Source organism: Agelaius phoeniceus, unplaced genomic scaffold, assembly GCF_051311805.1.
Source record: "Agelaius phoeniceus isolate bAgePho1 unplaced genomic scaffold, bAgePho1.hap1 Scaffold_471, whole genome shotgun sequence".
Lineage (NCBI taxonomy): Eukaryota > Metazoa > Chordata > Aves > Passeriformes > Icteridae > Agelaius > Agelaius phoeniceus.
The window spans coordinates 1-17,468 of NW_027510031.1; the positions used below are offsets into that span (position 1 = coordinate 1).

Genomic DNA, 17,468 nt, shown 5'->3' on the forward strand with positions numbered 1-17,468 from the left:
GGGAAAAAAATGGAAATTTTGGGGAAAATAACCCAGAAATTTTGGGGGAAAAAGCCAGCAGTTTTGGGGTGAAAAACGGCAGTTTTGGGCAAAAATGGAAATTTGGGGGAACAATGGAAATTTTGGGGCGAAAATTGGAAATTTGGGGGGAAAATGGAAATTTGGGGTAAAAACGGCAGTTTTGGGCAAAAATGGAAATTTGGGGGAAAAAATGGAAATTTTGGCGGCAAAAAATGGAAATTTGGGATAAAATCAGACAGTTTGGGGAACAAAAATGGAAATTTGGGGGCAAAAATGGCAATTTTCGGGCAAAAAATGGGAAATTTTGGGGTGAAAACAGCAGTTTTGGGCAAAAAAATGACCAATTTTGGTGTAAAATCAGACAGTTTGGGGCGAAAAAAACGGCAATTTCGGGCAAAATGGAAATTTGGGGGAACAATGGAAATTTGGGGAAAAAAAATGGAAATTTTGGGGGAAAAATGGAAATTTTGGGGAAAATAAACCCAGAAATTTTGGGGAAAAAAACCAGCAGTTTTGGGGTGAAAAATGGCAGTTTGGGCAAAAATGGAAATTTGGGGGGAACAATGGAAATTTGGGGGAAAAAACCCAGAATTTTGGGGAAAAAAAACGGAAATTTTGGGGGAAAAAAACCCAGAAATTTTGGGGAAAAGACAGCAGTTTTGGGGTGAAAAATGGCAGTTTTGGGAAAGTGGAAATTTGGGGGAAAAATGGAAATTTTGGGGAAAAAAATGGAAATTTTGGGGGGAAAAATGGAAAATTTGGGGGGAAAAATGGAAAATTTGGGGGCAAAAATGGAAATTTGGGGGGGAAAAAGCCAGCGGTTTTGGGGTGAAAAATGGCAGTTTTGGGCAAAAATGGAAATTTCGGGAAAAATTGGAAATTTGGGGGGAAAATGGAAGTTTTGGGGGAAAAAAATGGAAATTTTGGGGAAAAAAAACCGGAAATTTTGGGGAAAACAATGGAAATTTTGGGAAAAAACCCAGAAATTTTGGGGAAAAAAACCAGCGGTTTTGGGGTGAAAAATGGCAGTTTTGGGCAAAAATGGAAATTTGGGGTAAAATCAGACAGTTTGGTGCAAAAACCAGCAATTTTGGGCAAAATGGAAATTTGGGAAAAAATGAAAATTTTGGGGAAAAACGGCAGTTTGGGGCTAAACTCGGCAGTTTGGGGAAAAAAAACCCGGAAATTTGGGGAAAAAATGGGAATTTTAGGCAAAAATGGAAATTTCGGGGAAAAAACTGGAAATTTGGGGGGGAAAATGGAAATTTTGGGGCTAAACACGACAGGTTGGGGCAAAACGCGGCATTTTGGGGCGAAAAACGGCAATTTTGGGTAAAAATGGAAATTTGGGGCGAAAAGTGGCAGTTTTGGGCAAAAAATGGAAAATTTCAGGAAAATTGGAAATTTGGGGGGGAAAATGGAATTTTGGGGAAAAAAACCCAGAATTTTGGGGAAAAAACCAGCAGTTTTGGGGTGAAAAATGGCAGTTTTGGGCAAAAATGGAAATTTGGGGGGAAAAATGGCAGTTTTGGGCAAAACATGGAAATTTGGGGCAAAACCCCCAGAAATTTGGGGGGAAAAAATGGCAATTTTGGGCAAAAATGGAAATTTGGGGAAAAAAACCGGAAATTTCGGGGGAAAAAAATGGAAATTTTGGGGAAAAAAATGGAAATTTCAGGGGGAAAAAAATGGAAATTTTGGCGGCAAAAATGGAAATGTCGGGGAAATTCCGACAGTTTGGGGCTAAACTTGGCAGTTTGGCGGGGAAAACGAAAATTTTGGGGCAAAAAATGGCAATTTTGGGCAAAAACGGAAATTTCGGGGAAAAACTGGAAATTTGGGGGAGAAAATGGAAATTTGGGGTAAGATCAGACAGTTTGGGGCTAAACTTGGCAGTTTGGGGGAAAGAAATGGAAATTTGGGGGGGAAAATGGCAATTTTGGGCAAAAAAGGAAATTGGGGGAAAAAATGGAAATTTGAGGGAAAAAATGGAAATTTTGGCGGCAAAAAATGGAAATTTGGGGGAAAACCAGTTTGGGCTAAACTCAGCAGTTTGGGGGAAAATGCGGCATTTTGGGGGAAAAAATGGCAATTTTGGGCAAAAACAGAATTTTGGGGAAAAAAACCAGAAATTTGGGGGGAAAAATGGAAATTTTGGGGAAAAAAACCGGAAATTTTGGTGGCAAAAATGGAAATTTTGGGGTAAGATCAGACAGTTTGGGTCTAAACTCGGCAGTTTGGGGGAAAAAAAACGGAAATTTTGGGGGAAAAAATGGAAATTTTGGGGAAAATCAGACAGTTTGGGGCTAAACTCGGCAGTTTGGAGAAAAATGGAAATTTGGGGAAAAATGGGGATTTTGGGCAAAAATGGAAATTTGGGGAAAAAATGGAAATTTTGGGGGGAAAAATGGAAATTTGGGGTAAAATCAGAGAGTTTGGGGCTAAAAACGGCAGTTTGGGGAAAAAAAACCCGGAAATTTGGGGGAAAAAAATGGCAATTTCGGGCAAAATTCAGCATTTTGGGGATTTTTTTGGGGGGATTTTGGGGGAATTTTTGGGTGGTTTTGGGGTGGTTTTTGGGGGTAATTTGGGGGTGATTTTGGGTGGTTTTTGAGGGTGATTTTTGGGGGGATTTTTGGGGGGATTTGGGGGATTTTTGGGGGATTTTGGGGTCCCTGATCCCGTTTCCCCTCAGGAATTCAGAGTCCATCACTGCTGGGGGAATTGGGGATTTTTGGGGGGTTTTGGGTGATTTTTGGGGGGATTTTTAGGGCATTTTGAGATTATTTTTGGGGGAGTTTTGGATGATTTTTGGGGTGATTTGGGGGGGATTTTTGGGGGATTTTTGGGCTGATTTTTGAGGTGATTTTTGAGGTGATTTTGGGGGATTTTTAGGGGATTTTGAGATGATTTTGAGGGATTTTTTGGGGAGATTTTGGGATGATTTTTTGGGGTGATTTTTAGATGATTTTTGGGGTGATTTTTGGGGTGGTTTTGGGGTGATTTTTGGGGTGATTTTGGGTGGTTTTGGGGGAATTTTGAGATTATTTTTGGGGTGATTTTGGGGTGATTTTTGTGGTGATTTTTGGGTGATTTTTGGGATGATTTTTTAGGGGATTTTGGGGTGATTTTTGGGGTGGTTTTGGGTGGTTTTGGGGTCCCTGATCCCGTTTTTCCCCTCAGGAAATCGGAGTCCATCACTGCTGGGGGGAATTGGGGATTTTGGGGGCATTTTTGGGGTGATTTTGGGGTGATTTTTGGGGTGATTTTGGGGTCCCTGATCCCCATTTTTTCCCCTCAGGAACTCCAAGTCCGTCACTGCTGGGGGAATTGGGGATTTGGGGGGGATTTTGGAGGATTTTTAGGGGATTTTGGGCTGATTTTTGGGTGATTTTTGGGGTGATTTTTTGGGGTGATTTTGGAGTGATTTTAGGGGATTTTGGGGTGATTTTTGGGGTGGTTTTTTGGGGTGATTTTGGGGTCCCTGATCCCGTTTTCCCTCAGGAACTCCGAGTCCGTCACTGCTGGGGGGAATTGGGGATTTTTGGGATGATTTTTTGGGTGATTTTGGAGTGATTTTAGGGGATTTTGGGGTGATTTTTGTGGTGATTTTTGTGGTGATTTTGGGGTGGTTTTTGGGGTGATTTTGGGTGGTTTTGGGGGGATTTTTGGGGGGGATTTTTAGGGGATTTTGAGATTATTTTGGGGGATTTTTTGGGGATTTTTTGGATGATTTTTGTGGTGATTTTTGGGGTGATTTTGGGTGGTTTTGGGGTCCCTGATCCCCGTTTTTTCCCCTCAGGAACTCCGAGTCCGTCACTGCTGGGGGAATTGGGGATTTTGGGGGTTTTGGATGATTTTTGGGGTGATTTTTGTGGTGATTTTGGGGTGATTTTGGGGGGATTTTTGAGGGGATTTTTGAGGGATTTTTGGGGGGATTTTTGGGGGGATTTTTGGGGGGATTTTGGGGGGATTTTGGGGGGATTTTAGGGGATTTTGAGATAATTTTTGTGGTGATTTTGGGGTGATTTTAGGGGATTTTGGGGGGATTTTTGGGGGCATTTTGGGGGGTGATTTTTGGGTGATTTTTGGGGTGATTTTGGGGTCCCTGATCCCGTTTTCCCCTCAGGAACTCCGAGTCCGTCACTGCTGGGGGGAATTGGGGATTTTGGGGGGGGATTTTTGGGGGCATTTTGGGGTGATTTTAGGGGATTTGGGGGGGATTTTGGGATGATTTTTGGGATGATTTTTGGGGTGTTTTTGGGGTGATTTTTGGGATGATTTTGGGTGGTTTTGGGGTCCCTAATCCCCTTTTTCCCCTCAGGAACTCCGAGTCCGTCACTGCTGGGGGGAATTGGGGATTTTGGGGTGATTTTTGGGGGGATTTTGGGCTGATTTTAGGGGATTTGGGGGGTGATTTTGGATGATTTTGGGATGATTTTTTGGATGATTTTTGGGGTGTTTTTGGGGTGATTTTGGATGATTTTTGGGGTCCCTGATCCCGTTTCCCCTCAGGAACTCAGAGTCCATCACTGCTGGGGGGAATTGGGGATTTTGGGGGGATTTTTTGGGTGATTTTGGGCTGATTTTAGGGGATTTTGGGGGGATTTTTGGGGGGATTTTTAGGGGATTTTGAGATTATTTTGGGGGATTTTTAGGGGATTTTTTGGATGATTTTTGGGGTGATTTTTGGGTGGATTTGGGGATTTTTGGGGGATTTTGGGGTCCCTGATCCCGTTTTCCCCTCAGGAACTCAGAGTCCGTCACTGCTGGGGGAATGGGGATTTTGGGGGGATTTTGGGGAATTTGGGATTTTAGGGATTTTGGGTGATTTTGGGGTAATTTTGGGGTGATTTTTGGATGATTTTTGGGGTGATTTTGGGGGATCTTTGTGGGTCTCTGAAGCCTTTTTGCCCTCAGGAATTCAGAATCTGTCACTGGTTGGGGGAATTTGGGATTTTTGGGGCATTTTTTGGGGGAACTTTTGGGGAATTTGGGATTTTAGGGGGTTTTTGGGTGATTTTGGGGTGATTTTTGGGATGATTTTTTGGGGTGATTTTCGGTGATTTTTGGGGTGATTTTGGGTGATTTTGTGGTGATTTTTGGGGGTGATTTTGAGATGATTTTGTGGTGATTTTAGGGGATTTTGGGGTGATTTTAGGGGATTTTTGGGGTGATTTTGGGGGTGATTTTAGGGGATTTTTGGGGGTGATTTTTGGGGTGATTTTGGGGTCCCTGATCCTTTTTTGCCCTCAGGATCTTGGAATCCATCACTGCCTGGGGGAATTGGGGATTTTGGGGGGATTTTGGGAGATTTGGGGGTGATTTGGGGGTGATTTTTGGGGTGATTTTTAGGGGATTTTGGGTTGATTTTAGGGGATTTTGGGGGGATTTTTGGGGGGATTTTTAGGGGATTTTGAGATTATTTTGGGGGATTTTTGGGGGGAATTTTGGATGATTTTTGGGATGATTTTTGTGGTGATTTTTGGGGGATTTTAGGGGATTTTGAGATGATTTTGGGGTAATTTTGGGGGATTTTTGGGGTGATTTGGGGGTGGTTTTTGAGGGTGATTTTGGGGGGATTTTTGGGTGGATTTGGGGGATTTTTGGGGGATTTTGGGGTCCCTGATCCCTTTTTGCCCTCAGGAACTCGGAATCCGTCACCGCTGGGGGAATTGGGGATTTTGGGGGGTTTTGGATGATTTTTGTGGTGATTTTGGGGTGATTTTGGGTTGATTTTGGGGGGATTTTTGGGGGGATTTTTGGGGGATTTTTAGGGGATTTTGAGATGATTTTGGGGGATTTTTGTGGTGATTTTTGGGGGGATTTTGGGGGGATTTTGGGGGATTTTAGGGGATTTTGCGATAATTTTTGTGGTGATTTTGGGGTGATTTTAGGGGATTTTGGGGGGATTTTTGGGGGCATTTTGGGGGGTGATTTTTGGGCTGATTTTTGGGGTGATTTTGGGGTCCCTGATCCGTTTTCCCCTCAGGAACTCCGAGTCCGTCACTGCCTGGGGGAATTGGGGATTTGGGGGGGGATTTTTGGGGTGATTTTTAGGGGATTTTGAGATTATTTTTGGGGGAGTTTTGGATGATTTTTGTGGTGATTTGGGGGGGATTTTTGGGGATTTTTGGGGGATTTTGGGTGATTTTTAGGGGATTTTTGGGGGATTTTTAGGAGATTTTGAGATGATTTTGGGGTGATTTTTGGGATGATTTTTTGGGGATTTTTTTGGGTGATTTTGGGATGATTTTTGGGGTGATTTTGGGTGGTTTTGGGGTCCCTGATCCCCGTTTTTCCCCTCAGGAACTCGGAGTCCGTCACTGCCTGGGGGGAATTGGGGATTTGGGGGGGATTTTGGGTGATTTGGGGGTGGTTTTTGGGGTGATTTTGGGGGTGATTTTGGGTGATTTTGAGATTATTTTTGGGGTGATTTTTGGGGTGATTTTTGGGGTGATTTTAGGGGATTTGGGGGTGATTTTGGGATGATTTTTGGATGATTTTTGGGTGATTTTTGGGCTGATTTTGGGCTGATTTTGGGGTGATTTTTGGGCTGATTTTGGGCTGATTTTTGGGGTCCCTGATCCCCATTTTTTCCCCTCAGGAACTCCGAGTCCGTCACTGCTGGGGGGAATTGGGGATTTTGGGGGCATTTTGGATGATTTTTGGGGGGATTTTGGGCTGATTTTGGGCTGATTTTTGGGGTGATTTGGGGATGATTTTTGGGGGGATTTTGGGTGATTTTGAGATGATTTTTGGGGTGATTTTGGGGTAATTTTGGGGTAATTTTGGGGGATTTTTGGGGTGTTTTTGGGGTGATTTTTGGGGTGATTTTGGGATGATTTTGGGTGATTTTTGGGGTGGTTTTTGGGGTGATTTTGGGTGATTTTGGGGTCCCTGATCCCCGTTTTTTCCCCTCAGGAACTCAGAGTCCGTCACCTACTTCTGGCAGAACTGGAACATCCCCGTGCACAAATGGTGCCTCAGGTGGGAATTGGGGGAAATTGGGGATTTTGGGGGAATTTGGGGTTTTTGGGTGGAATTTGGGGAAATTTGGGGGGGAATTTGGGGTTTGGGGGGAGGAATTCGGGGGAATTTGGGGGAATTTGGGGGATTTTGGGTGGAATTTGGGGGAATTTTGGGGGGAATTTGGGGGATTTTGGGTGGAATTTGGGGTTTTTGGGGTGGAATTTGGGGAGGAATTTGGGGTTTTTTGGGGTGGAATTAGGGGTTTGGGGGGAGGAATTTGGGGGAATTTTGGGTTTTTGGGGTAGAATTTGGGGGTTTTTGGGGAGGAATTTGGGGGATTTTGGGTGGAATCTGCGGTTTTTGGGGAGGAATTTGGCGTGGAATTTGGGGGAAATTGGGGTTTTGGGGGTGGAATTTGGGGGTTTTGGGGAGGAATTTTGGGGAATTTGGGGAGGAATTTTGGGGAATTTGGGGTGGATTTTGGGGAGGAATTTGGGGTTTTGGGGGAGGAATTTCGGGGTTTTGGGGAGGAATTTGGGGGAAATTGGGGTTTTAGGGAGGAATTTGGGGGTTTTGGGTGGAATTTTGGGGAGGAATTTGGGGGTTTTTGGGTGGAATTTGGGGTTTTTGGGGAGGAATTTGGGGGATTTTGGGTGGAATTGGGGGGAATTTGGGGTTTTTGGGGTGGAATTTCGGGTTTTTTGGGGAGGAATTTGGGGAAATTTGGGGAGGAATTTGGGGAGGAATTTGGGGTTTTTGGGGTGGAATTTGGGGGAATTTGGCGTGGATTTTGGGGGTTTTGGGGTGGAATTTGGGGAGGAATTTGGGGTTTTTTGGGGTGGAATTTGGGGAGGAATTTGGGGTTTTGGGGGTTTTTTGGGGAATTTGGGGTGGATTTTGGGGAGGAATTTGGGGGAATTCGGGGTTTTTTGGGTGGAATTTGGGGGTTTTGGGTGGAGTTGGGGTTTTTTGGGGAGGAATTTGGGGTTTTTAGGGGAGTTTTGGGGAGAATTTGGGGTTTTAATTGGGGATTTTGGGGGGGGGTTGCGGAGGAATTTGGGGAGATTTGGGGTCAGATTTCAGGGAATTTGGGGTTTGGGGGGATTTTTGGCGTTTTGGGGGAATTTGGGGTGTTTTGGGAGGAATTTAGGATTTTTGGGGGGAATTTGGGGTTTTGGGGGGATTTGAGGGGATTTGGGGGGTTTGAGTGGGAATTTGGGGTTTTTGGGGAGGAATTTGGGGGGAATTTGGGGCTTTTGGGTGAATTGAAGGGGGATTTTGGGAGGAATTTGAGGTTTTGGGGAGTTTTTAGGGGGATTTTTGGGTTTGAGGAGAAATTTGGGGAGGATTTTGAGGGGATTTGGGGAGGAATTTGTGCATTTTGAGGGGGATTTTTGGGGGCTGATTTGGGGTTTTTTGGGCAGGAATTTTTGGGGCTAATTTGGGGTTTTTTGGGCAGGGATTTTTGGGGATATTTTGGGTTTTTTGGGCAGGGATTTTTGGGGTTTTTTGGGCAGGGATTTTTGGGGATATTTTGGGTTTTTGGGGCAGGGATTTTTGGGGGATGATTTGGGTTTTTTGGGCAGGGATTTCTGGGGATTTTTGGGTTTTTTGGGGCTAATTTGGGGTTTTTGGGCAGGGATTTTGGGAATGATTTTGGGGTTTTTTGGGCAGGGATTTTGGGGGATAATTTGGGGTTTTTTGGGCAGGGATTTTTGGGGATGTTTGGGGTTTTTTGGGCAGGGATTTTGGGGATAATTTGGGGTTTTTGGGCAGGGATTTTTGGGTTTTTTTTGGGCAGGGATTTTTGGGGATTTTTGGGGTTTTTGGGCAGGGATTTTTGGGGATAATTTGGGTTTTTTGGGCAGGGATTTTTGGGGATAATTTGGGGGTTTTTTTGGCAGGGATTTTTGGGGATAATTTGGGGTTTTTTGGGCAGGGATTTCTGGGGATAATTTGGGTTTTTTTGGGCAGGGATTTTTGGGGTTTTTTGGGCAGGGATTTTTGGGGATAATTTGGGTTTTTTGGGGCTAATTTGGGGTTTTTGGGCAGAGATTTTTGGGGATATTTTGGGTTTTTTGGGGCTAATTTGGGGTTTTTTGGGCAGGGATTTTTGGGGTTTTTTGGGGCTAATTTGGGGTTTTTGGGCAGGGATTTTTGGGGATAATTTGGGTTTTTTGGGCAGGGATTTTTGGGGATAATTTGGGGTTTTTTTGGCAGGGATTTTTGGGGATAATTTGGCATTTTTTGGGCAGGGATTTTTGGGGATAATTTGGGGTTTTTTGGGCAGGGATTTTTGGGGATAATTTGGGGTTTTTTGGGCAGGGATTTCTGGGGATAATTTGGGTTTTTTTGGGCAGGGATTTTTGGGGTTTTTTGGGCAGGGATTTTTGGGGATAATTTGGGTTTTTTGGGGCTAATTTGGGGTTTTTGGGCAGAGATTTTTGGGGATATTTTGGGTTTTTTGGGGCTAATTTGGGGTTTTTTGGGCAGGGATTTTTGGGGTTTTTTGGGCAGGGATTTTCGGGGCTGGGGTGTTTTGGGCAGGGATTTTTGGGGCGAATTTGGGGTTTTTTGGGCAGGGATTTTTGGGGATATTTTGGGTTTTTTGGGGCTAATTTGGGTGTTTTGGGCAGGGATTTTTGGGGATATTTTGGGTTTTTTGGGCAGGGATTTTTGGGGATATTTGGGTTTTTTGGGCAGGGATTTTTGGGGATATTTGGGTTTTTTGGGCAGGGATTTTTGGGGATATTTTGGGTTTTTTGGGGATATTTTGGGTTTTTTGGGCAGGGATTTTTGGGGATTTTTGGGGTTTTTTGGGCAGGGATTTTTGGGGATAGTTTGGGTTTTTTGGGCAGGGTTTTTGGGGCTGGGCTGTTTCGGGGTCCCCCCGTTTTTGGGGCTCCCCGTGCCGATTTTGGGGCTCCCCAGGCATTTCTACAAGCCCATGCTCAGGAGGGGCGTCAGCAAGTGGGCGGCGCAGGCGGCCGTGTTCCTGGCTTCCGCCTTCTTCCACGAGGTCTGAGCCCCAAAAACCCCACGGGGACCCCAAATTCACATCGGGAACCCCAAATTCACATCGGGGACCCTGAAATTGGGGGGGAACCCCGAAATTCCCACTAAAATCCCTCAAATTCTGACTAAAAATCCTCAAAATCCCAAGAAAATCCCTCAAATTCCCACTAAAATCCCCCAAAATTCCCATCAGGAACCCCAAAATCGGGGAGGGAAACCCAAAATCGGGGGGGGGAAACCCCAAAATTTCCACTAAAAACCCTCAAATTCCCAATAAAATCACCCCAAATTCCTGGGAAAATCCCCCAAAATTCCACCAGAAACCCCAAAATTCCCATGGGGAACCCCGAAATATGAGGGGAAACCCCCAAATTTCCATCGGGGAACCCCAAAATCGGGGGGGAACCCCCAAAATTCCCACTGAAACCCCTCAAATTCCCAAGAAAATCCCCCCTAAATTCAACCAGGGACCCCAAAATTTCCAGGGGGGGACCCCAAAATTCTTGCTGGGAACCCCCAAAATCCAACTGGGGACCCCAAAATCCCGGGGGTCCCCCAAATTCCCCCTGGGACACCCCAAAATTCCCACCGGGGCCCCTCGGGAACCCCAAATTCCTGCCAGGAACCCCCAAAATCCCCACTCAAAACCCCCAAAAATCGGGACTGGGAACCCCAAAATTCCATTCAGCCCCCCCAAAATCCCTGCTGGGAACCCCAAAATCTCGGGGATCCCTTAAAAATTCCTGTAGGAACCCCCCAAAATCCTCACTCAGGGACCCCAAAATCCAACTGGGACCCCCCCAAAATCGCATTTGGGAACCCCAAAATCTGAGGGTGCCACAAAGATCCCACTGAGAACCCCAAAATCCCCACTCAGGGACCCCGAAATCCAACTGGGGACCCCAAAATCCCTGCTCAGAACCCCCAAAATTCCTTCTGGGAGACCCCAAAATCCCGGGGGAACCCCAAAATTCCACTCAGACCCCCCAAAATCTCGGGGATCCCTTAAAAATTCCAGTAGGAACCCCCCAAAATCCCCACTCATGAACCCCCAAAATTCCATCTGGGAGACCCCAAAACCCCGGGGCCCCCCAAATTCCCCCTGGGACACCCCAAAATCCCCTCAGAAACCCCAAATTCCTGCCAGGAACCCCCAAAATCCCCACTCAAAACCCCCAAAATCGGGACTGGGAACCCCAAAATTCCTCTCAGCCCCCCCAAAATCCCTGCTGGGAACCCCAAACTCTCGGGGAGCCCCCCAAAACCCCGGGGTCCCCCCCAAATTCTGTCCCTGTCCCCGCAGTACCTGGTGAGCGTCCCCCTGAGGATGTTCCGGCTCTGGGCCTTCATGGGCATGGCCGCACAGGTGAGACACCCCAAAAATGGGAACCCCAAAAATGGGAACCCCAAAAACATGGGGGGAACCCCAAAAATAAACCAGGGCATGGCCGCACAGGTGAGACACCCCAAAAATATGGGGGGACCCCAAAAATAAACCAGGGCATGGCCGCACAGGTGAGACACCCCAAAAATGGGAACCCCAAAAATAAACCAGGGCATGGCCGCACAGGTGAGACACCCCAAAAACCGGGGGGGGACCCCAAAAACCGGGGGGAACCCCAAAAATGGGAACCCCAAAACCAGGGCATGGCCGCACAGGTGAGACACCCCAAAAACCGGGGGAACCCCAAAAATGGGAACCCCAAAAATAAACCAGGGCATGGCCGCACAGGTGAGACACCCCAAAAATGGGAACCCCAAAAATGGGAACCCCAAAAATGGGAACCCCAAAATCAGGGCATGGCCGCACAGGTGAGACACCCCAAAAACAGCGGGGGGACCCCAAAAATAAACCAGGGCATGGCCGCACAGGTGAGACACCCCAAAAACCGGGGGGGGACCCCAAAAATAAACCAGGGCATGGCCGCACAGGTGAGACACCCCAAAAACCGGGGGGGGACCCCAAAAACAGCGGGGGAACCCCAAAAATGGGAACCCCAAAAATAAACCAGGGCATGGCCGCACAGGTGAGACACCCCAAAAACAGGGGGGAACCCCAAAAATGGGAACCCCAAAAACTAGGGCATGGCGGCACAGGTGAGACACCCCAAAAATGGGAACCCCAAAAATAAACCAGGGCATGGCCGCACAGGTGAGACACCCCAAAAATGGGAACCCCAAAAATGGGAACCCCAAAAACCAGGGCATGGCCGCACAGGTGAGACACCCCAAAAACGGGGGGGGAACCCCAAAAATAAACCAGGGCATGGCAGCACAGGTGAGACACCCCAAAAACAGCGGGGGGACCCCAAAAATGGGAACCCCAAAACCAGGGCATGGCCGCACAGGTGAGACACCCCAAAAATGGGAACCCCAAAAACCGAGGGGAACCCCAAAAACCCAGGGAGCCCAAAACCAAGGAAACCCAAAAACGGGAGCCCCAAAAAGCAGGGGAAGTAAAAAAGTGGGAACCCCAAAAACCACAGCACCCTAGAACTGGGGAACCCAAAACCAGGAACCCCAAAACCTGAAAAATCTTAAAAGTGGGGAACCCCGAAAATGGGAGCCCCAAAAACATGGGAATCCTGAAGGTGGGGAACATCAATAATGGGAACCCCAAAAACCAGGGGAACCCCAAAAACAGGGAATCCTCAAAGTGGGGAACCCCAAAAACCAGGGAACCCCAAAAACATGGGAGTCCTAAAAGTGGGGAACCTCAAAAACCAGGGGAAGTCAAAAAATGGGAACCCCAAAAACCACAGCACCCTAAAACTGGGGAACCCCAAAAACTGAAAATCTTAAAAGTGGGGAACCCCAAAAACCAGGACATCCTAAAAGTGGGGAACCTCAAAAACCAGGGGAAGTCAAAAAATGGGAACCCCAAAAACCACAGCACCCTAAAACCGGGGAACCCCAAAAACTGAAAATCTTAAAAGTGGGGAACCCCAAAAACCAGGGGACCCCAAAACCTGAGAATCCTAAAAGTGTGGTACCCCAAAACCAGGGGACCCCAAAACCTGGGCATCCTTAAAAGGGGAAACCCCAAATACCAGAGGAACCCCAAAATCTGAGAATCTTAAAAGTGGGGAACCCCAAAGAACAGGGAACCCTCAAAGTGGGGATCCCAAAAACCAGGGGAACACCAAAAATGGGAGCCCCAAAAACCAGGGGATCCTAAAAGTGGGGAACACCAAAAATGGGAACCCCAAAAACCAGGGGATCCTAAAACTGGGGCACCCCAGAAACGAGGAGAGGGGACAGGGGGGTCTGGGGTACCCAAAAAGGGGGGGGACAGTGTCCCCGTGTCCCTGTGTCCTCCTGTCCTTCTGTCCTTGTCCTGTCCCTGTGTCCCTGTCCTTGTCCTCATCCCTGTCCCTGTGTCCCTGTGTCCCCGTGTCCCTGTGTCCTCCTGTCCTTCTGTCTCTGTCCCCATCCCTGTCCCTCTGTCCCTGTCCCCGTGTCCCCCTGTCCCTGTGTCCCTGTGTCCTCCTGTCCTTCTGTCCGTCCCCATCCCTGTCACTGTCCCTGTCCCCCTGTCCCTGTGTCCCTGTGTCCCCGTGTCCCTGTCTCTGTCCCTGTCCCCGTCCCGGTGTCCCTGTCCTTACCTGTGTCCCCCTGTCCCCGTGTTCCTGTCCCTCTGTCCCTGTCCCTTGCCCCCGTCCCCGTGTCCCCGTGTCCCTGTGTCCTTGTCCCCGTGTCCTCCTGTCCTTCTGTCTCTGTCCCCATCCCTGTCCCTGTCATTGTCCCTGTGTCCCCATGTCCCTGTCCCTCTGTCCCTGTCCTTCTGTCCCTGCCTCTGTCCCCCTGTCCCTCTGTCCCTGTCCCTGTCCCCTGTCCTTGTCCCCGTGTCCTCCTGTCCTTCTGTCTGTCCCCATCCCTGTCCCCCTGTCCTGTGTCCCCGTGTCCCTGTGTTCTTGTCCCTGTCCCTGTCCCTGTGTCCCTGTCCGTGTGTCCCTGTCCCCTGTCCCTGTGTCTCTGTCCCCCTGTCCCCATGTCCTCATCCCTGTCCCTCTGTCCCTGTCCCCTCTGTCCCTGTCCCCGTCATTGTCACTGTCCCTGTCTGTGTCCCCCTGTCCCCCTGTCCCTGTATCCCTGTTTGTGTCCCCGTCCCTGTCCTGTCCCTGTCATTGTCCCTGTCCCTGTCATAGTCCCTGTGTCCCCGTGTCCCTGTCCCTCTGTCCCTGTCCTTGTCCCTGTGTCCCTCTGTCCCTGTGTCCCTGTCTCTGTCCCCCTGTCTCTTGTTCCTGTCCCTGTCCCCTGTCCTTCTGTCCCTGTCCCCATGTCCTCATCCCTGTCCCCTGTCCCTGTGTCTCTGTGTCCCTGTGTCCCTGTCCCTCTGTCCCCATGTCCTCATCCCTGTCCCTCTCTCCTTGTCCCTGTGTCCCTGTCCCTGTGTCCCCATGTCCTCATCCCTGTCCCTCTGTCCCTGTCCCTCTCTCCTTGTCCCCGTGTCCCTGTCCCTGTCCCCATCCTTGCCCCTATTGCCCCATCCCTGTCCCTGTCCCCCTGTCCCTGTGTCCCTGTCACTGTCACTGTCCCCTGTCCCTGTCCCTTTGTCCCCAGATCCCGCTGGCCTGGCTGGTGTCACAGGGCAGGGGGTGACAGGGAATGGCATTGAGGTGACAGGTGACACTCGGTGACACTCAGGTGACACTCGGTGACACTGCTGTCCCTGTCATTGCTGTCCCCAGATCCCGCTGGCCTGGCTGGTGTCGCGGGGCAGGGGGGTGGCAGGTGACACTCAGTGACACTCAGTGACACTCCTGTGACACTCAGGTGACACTCAGTGACACTCAGTGACACTCCTGTGACACTGCTGTCCCCTCCTGTCCCTGTCCCCAGATCCCGCTGGCCTGGCTGGTGTTGCGGGGCAGGGGGTGACAGGTGACACTCAGTGACACTCAGGTGACACTCAGTGACACTGCTGTCATTGCTGTCCCCAGATCCCGCTGGCCTGGCTGGTGTCGCGGGGCAGGGGATGGCAGGGGATGGCAGGGGATGACATTGAGGTGGCAGGTGACACTCAGTGACACTCAGGTGACACTCAGTGACACTGCTGTGACACTGCTGTCATTGTCCCCAGATCCCGCTGGCCTGGCTGGTGTCGCGGGGCAGGGGATGGCAGGGGATGGCAGGGGATGGCAGGGGATGGCAGGTGACACTCGGGTGACACTGCTGTGACACTGCTGTGACACTGCTGTCCCTGTCCCCAGATCCCGCTGGCCTGGCTGGTGTCGCGGGGCAGGGGGGTGGCGGGTGACACTCAGTGACACTCCTGTGACACTCGGTGACACTCAGTGACACTCAGTGACACTCCTGTCATTGTCCCCAGATCCCGCTGGCCTGGCTGGTGTCGCGGGGCAGGGGGTGACAGGGGATGGCAGGGGATGGCGGGTGACACTCAGGTGACACTGAGGTGACACTCAGGTGACACTGAGGTGACACTCAGGTGACACTGCTGTCATTGTCCCCAGATCCCGCTGGCCTGGCTGGTGTCGCGCTTCCTGCGCGGTCACTACGGCAACGCCGCCGTGTGGATGTCGCTGATCCTGGGCCAGCCCATGGCCGTGCTCATGTACGTGCACGACTACTACGTGCTCAACTGCGAGCCCTGACAGCGGGGACAGCGGGGACACACCTGGGGACAGGCGGGGACACGCCCGGGACACGCCCGGGACACGCCCAGATCCCATTGAGACACCCCCGCCGTCCTGGGGTCCCCAAATCCCCCCAAAATTCCCCCAAAATCCCCACCAGAATCCCCTCAGGACACGCCCGGGACACGCCCAGATCCCACCCGGGCATCCCCAGCATCTTGGGGTCCCCAAAATCCCCCCCAGGACACCCCCAAATCCCCCCTGGAATCCCCTCGGGACACGCCCGGACACGCCCAGATCCCATTGAGACACCCCCGGCATCCTGGGGTCCCCAAATCCCCCCAAAATTGTCCCAAAATCCCCCCCCGGGACACCCCCAAATCCCCCCGGAATCCCCTCAGGACACACCCGGGACACACCCAGACACCCCCGCCATCCCGGGGTCCCCAAATCCCCCCAAAATCGCCCCAAAATCCCCCCCAGGAAACCCCCAAATCCCTCCTGGAATCCCCTCAGGACAGACCCGGGATAAACCTGGGACAACCCCAGGCACCCCAAAACACCCCAGGGTCCCCAAATCCCCCCAAAATCCCCCCAGGGCACCCCCAAATCCCCCCTGGAATCCCCTCAGGACACGCCCGGGACAACCCCAGATCCCACCCAGACACCCCCGCCATCCTGGGGGACCCAAATCCTCCCAAAATCCCCCCAAAATCCCCCCGGGGCACCCCCAAATCCCCCCTGGAATCCCCTCAGGACACACCCGGGACAACCCCGGGCACCCCAAAACACCCCAGGATCCCTGGGGTCCCCAAATCTCCCCAAAATTGCCCCAAAATCCCCCCGGGACACCCCCAAATCCCCCCTGGGATCCCCTCAGGACACGCCCGGGACACGCCCAGATCCCACCCAGACACCCCCGCCATCCTGGGGGACCCAAATCTCCCCAAAATCCCCCCAAAATCCCCCCGGGACACCCCCAAATCCCCCCGGAATCCCCTCAGGACAGACCCGGGACACCCCAAAATCTCCTGGATCCCCCCCAGTTTTGGGACCACCCCAAACTCCCCCTGGGGACCCCAAAAATCCTCCCCCCCCCCCAGGATCCCCCAAACCTGCCCGGGACCCCCAAAATCCACCTGGGGACCCCCCCAAATTCCTCTGGGGACCCTTCAAACCCGTCCAATCCCACTGGGGACCCCCAAATCCCCCCCGGGATCCCCCAAACCCCCCTGGGTACCCCCCAGATCCCTCTGGGACCCCCAGATTTCCCCAGGACCCCCCAAAATCTCCCCGGGGACCCCTCGGGGAACACAAATCCCCCCCTGATGACCCCCAAAATTTCCCTGGGACCCCCAAAACCACCCGGGGACCCTCAGATCCCTCTGGGATCCCCTCGGGACCCCCAAACACTCCCCAAAATCTACCTGGGGACCCCCAAACCCCCCAGGGGATCCCCAAGACCCCCCCGGGACCCCCCAGACGCCCCCTGGGCCCCCCAAAACCCCCTGGGATCCCCTCGGGACCCCCAAATCCCTTTGGGGACCCCCCCAAAACCCCTCAGGATCCCCCCTGGGAACCCCCAAATCCACCTGGGGACCCTCAAATCCCCCATGGGGACGCCCCAGATCCCCCCAAGGGACCCCTAAACTCCCCCAGGACCCCCCCAAATCCACCTGGGGACCCCTCAGATCCCTCGGGGACCCCCGTGGGGACCCCCCCAAATCCACCTGGGGACCCCTCAGATCTCTCTGGGACCCCAAAACTCCCCCAGGACGCCCCCAAATCCCCCTGGGGACCCCTCAGATCTCTCTGGGACCCCAAAACTCCCCCAGGACCCCCCCACATCCCCCTGGGGACCCC

General features: G+C 51.0%; 1 protein-coding gene and 1 long non-coding RNA gene across 2 annotated transcripts; both read left to right on the forward strand.

Moving 5' to 3' along the window:
* Nucleotides 1-6,945: 6,945 nt before the first annotated feature.
* On the forward strand, nucleotides 6,946-16,847 carry LOC129134520 (diacylglycerol O-acyltransferase 1-like; the record flags this gene model as incomplete). Its single annotated transcript, XM_077173252.1, has 4 exons — nucleotides 6,946-7,011; nucleotides 9,925-10,012; nucleotides 11,312-11,374; nucleotides 15,483-16,847. Coding segments are annotated over 4 exons (358 nt in total), but the record flags the coding sequence as incomplete, so codon positions are not given.
* On the forward strand, nucleotides 11,400-13,150 carry LOC143693249 (uncharacterized). The gene is made up of 3 exons (XR_013180760.1): nucleotides 11,400-11,740; nucleotides 11,821-12,286; nucleotides 12,357-13,150. It is a non-coding gene; the product is annotated as an uncharacterized LOC143693249 (long non-coding RNA).
* Nucleotides 16,848-17,468: the final 621 nt, after the last annotated feature.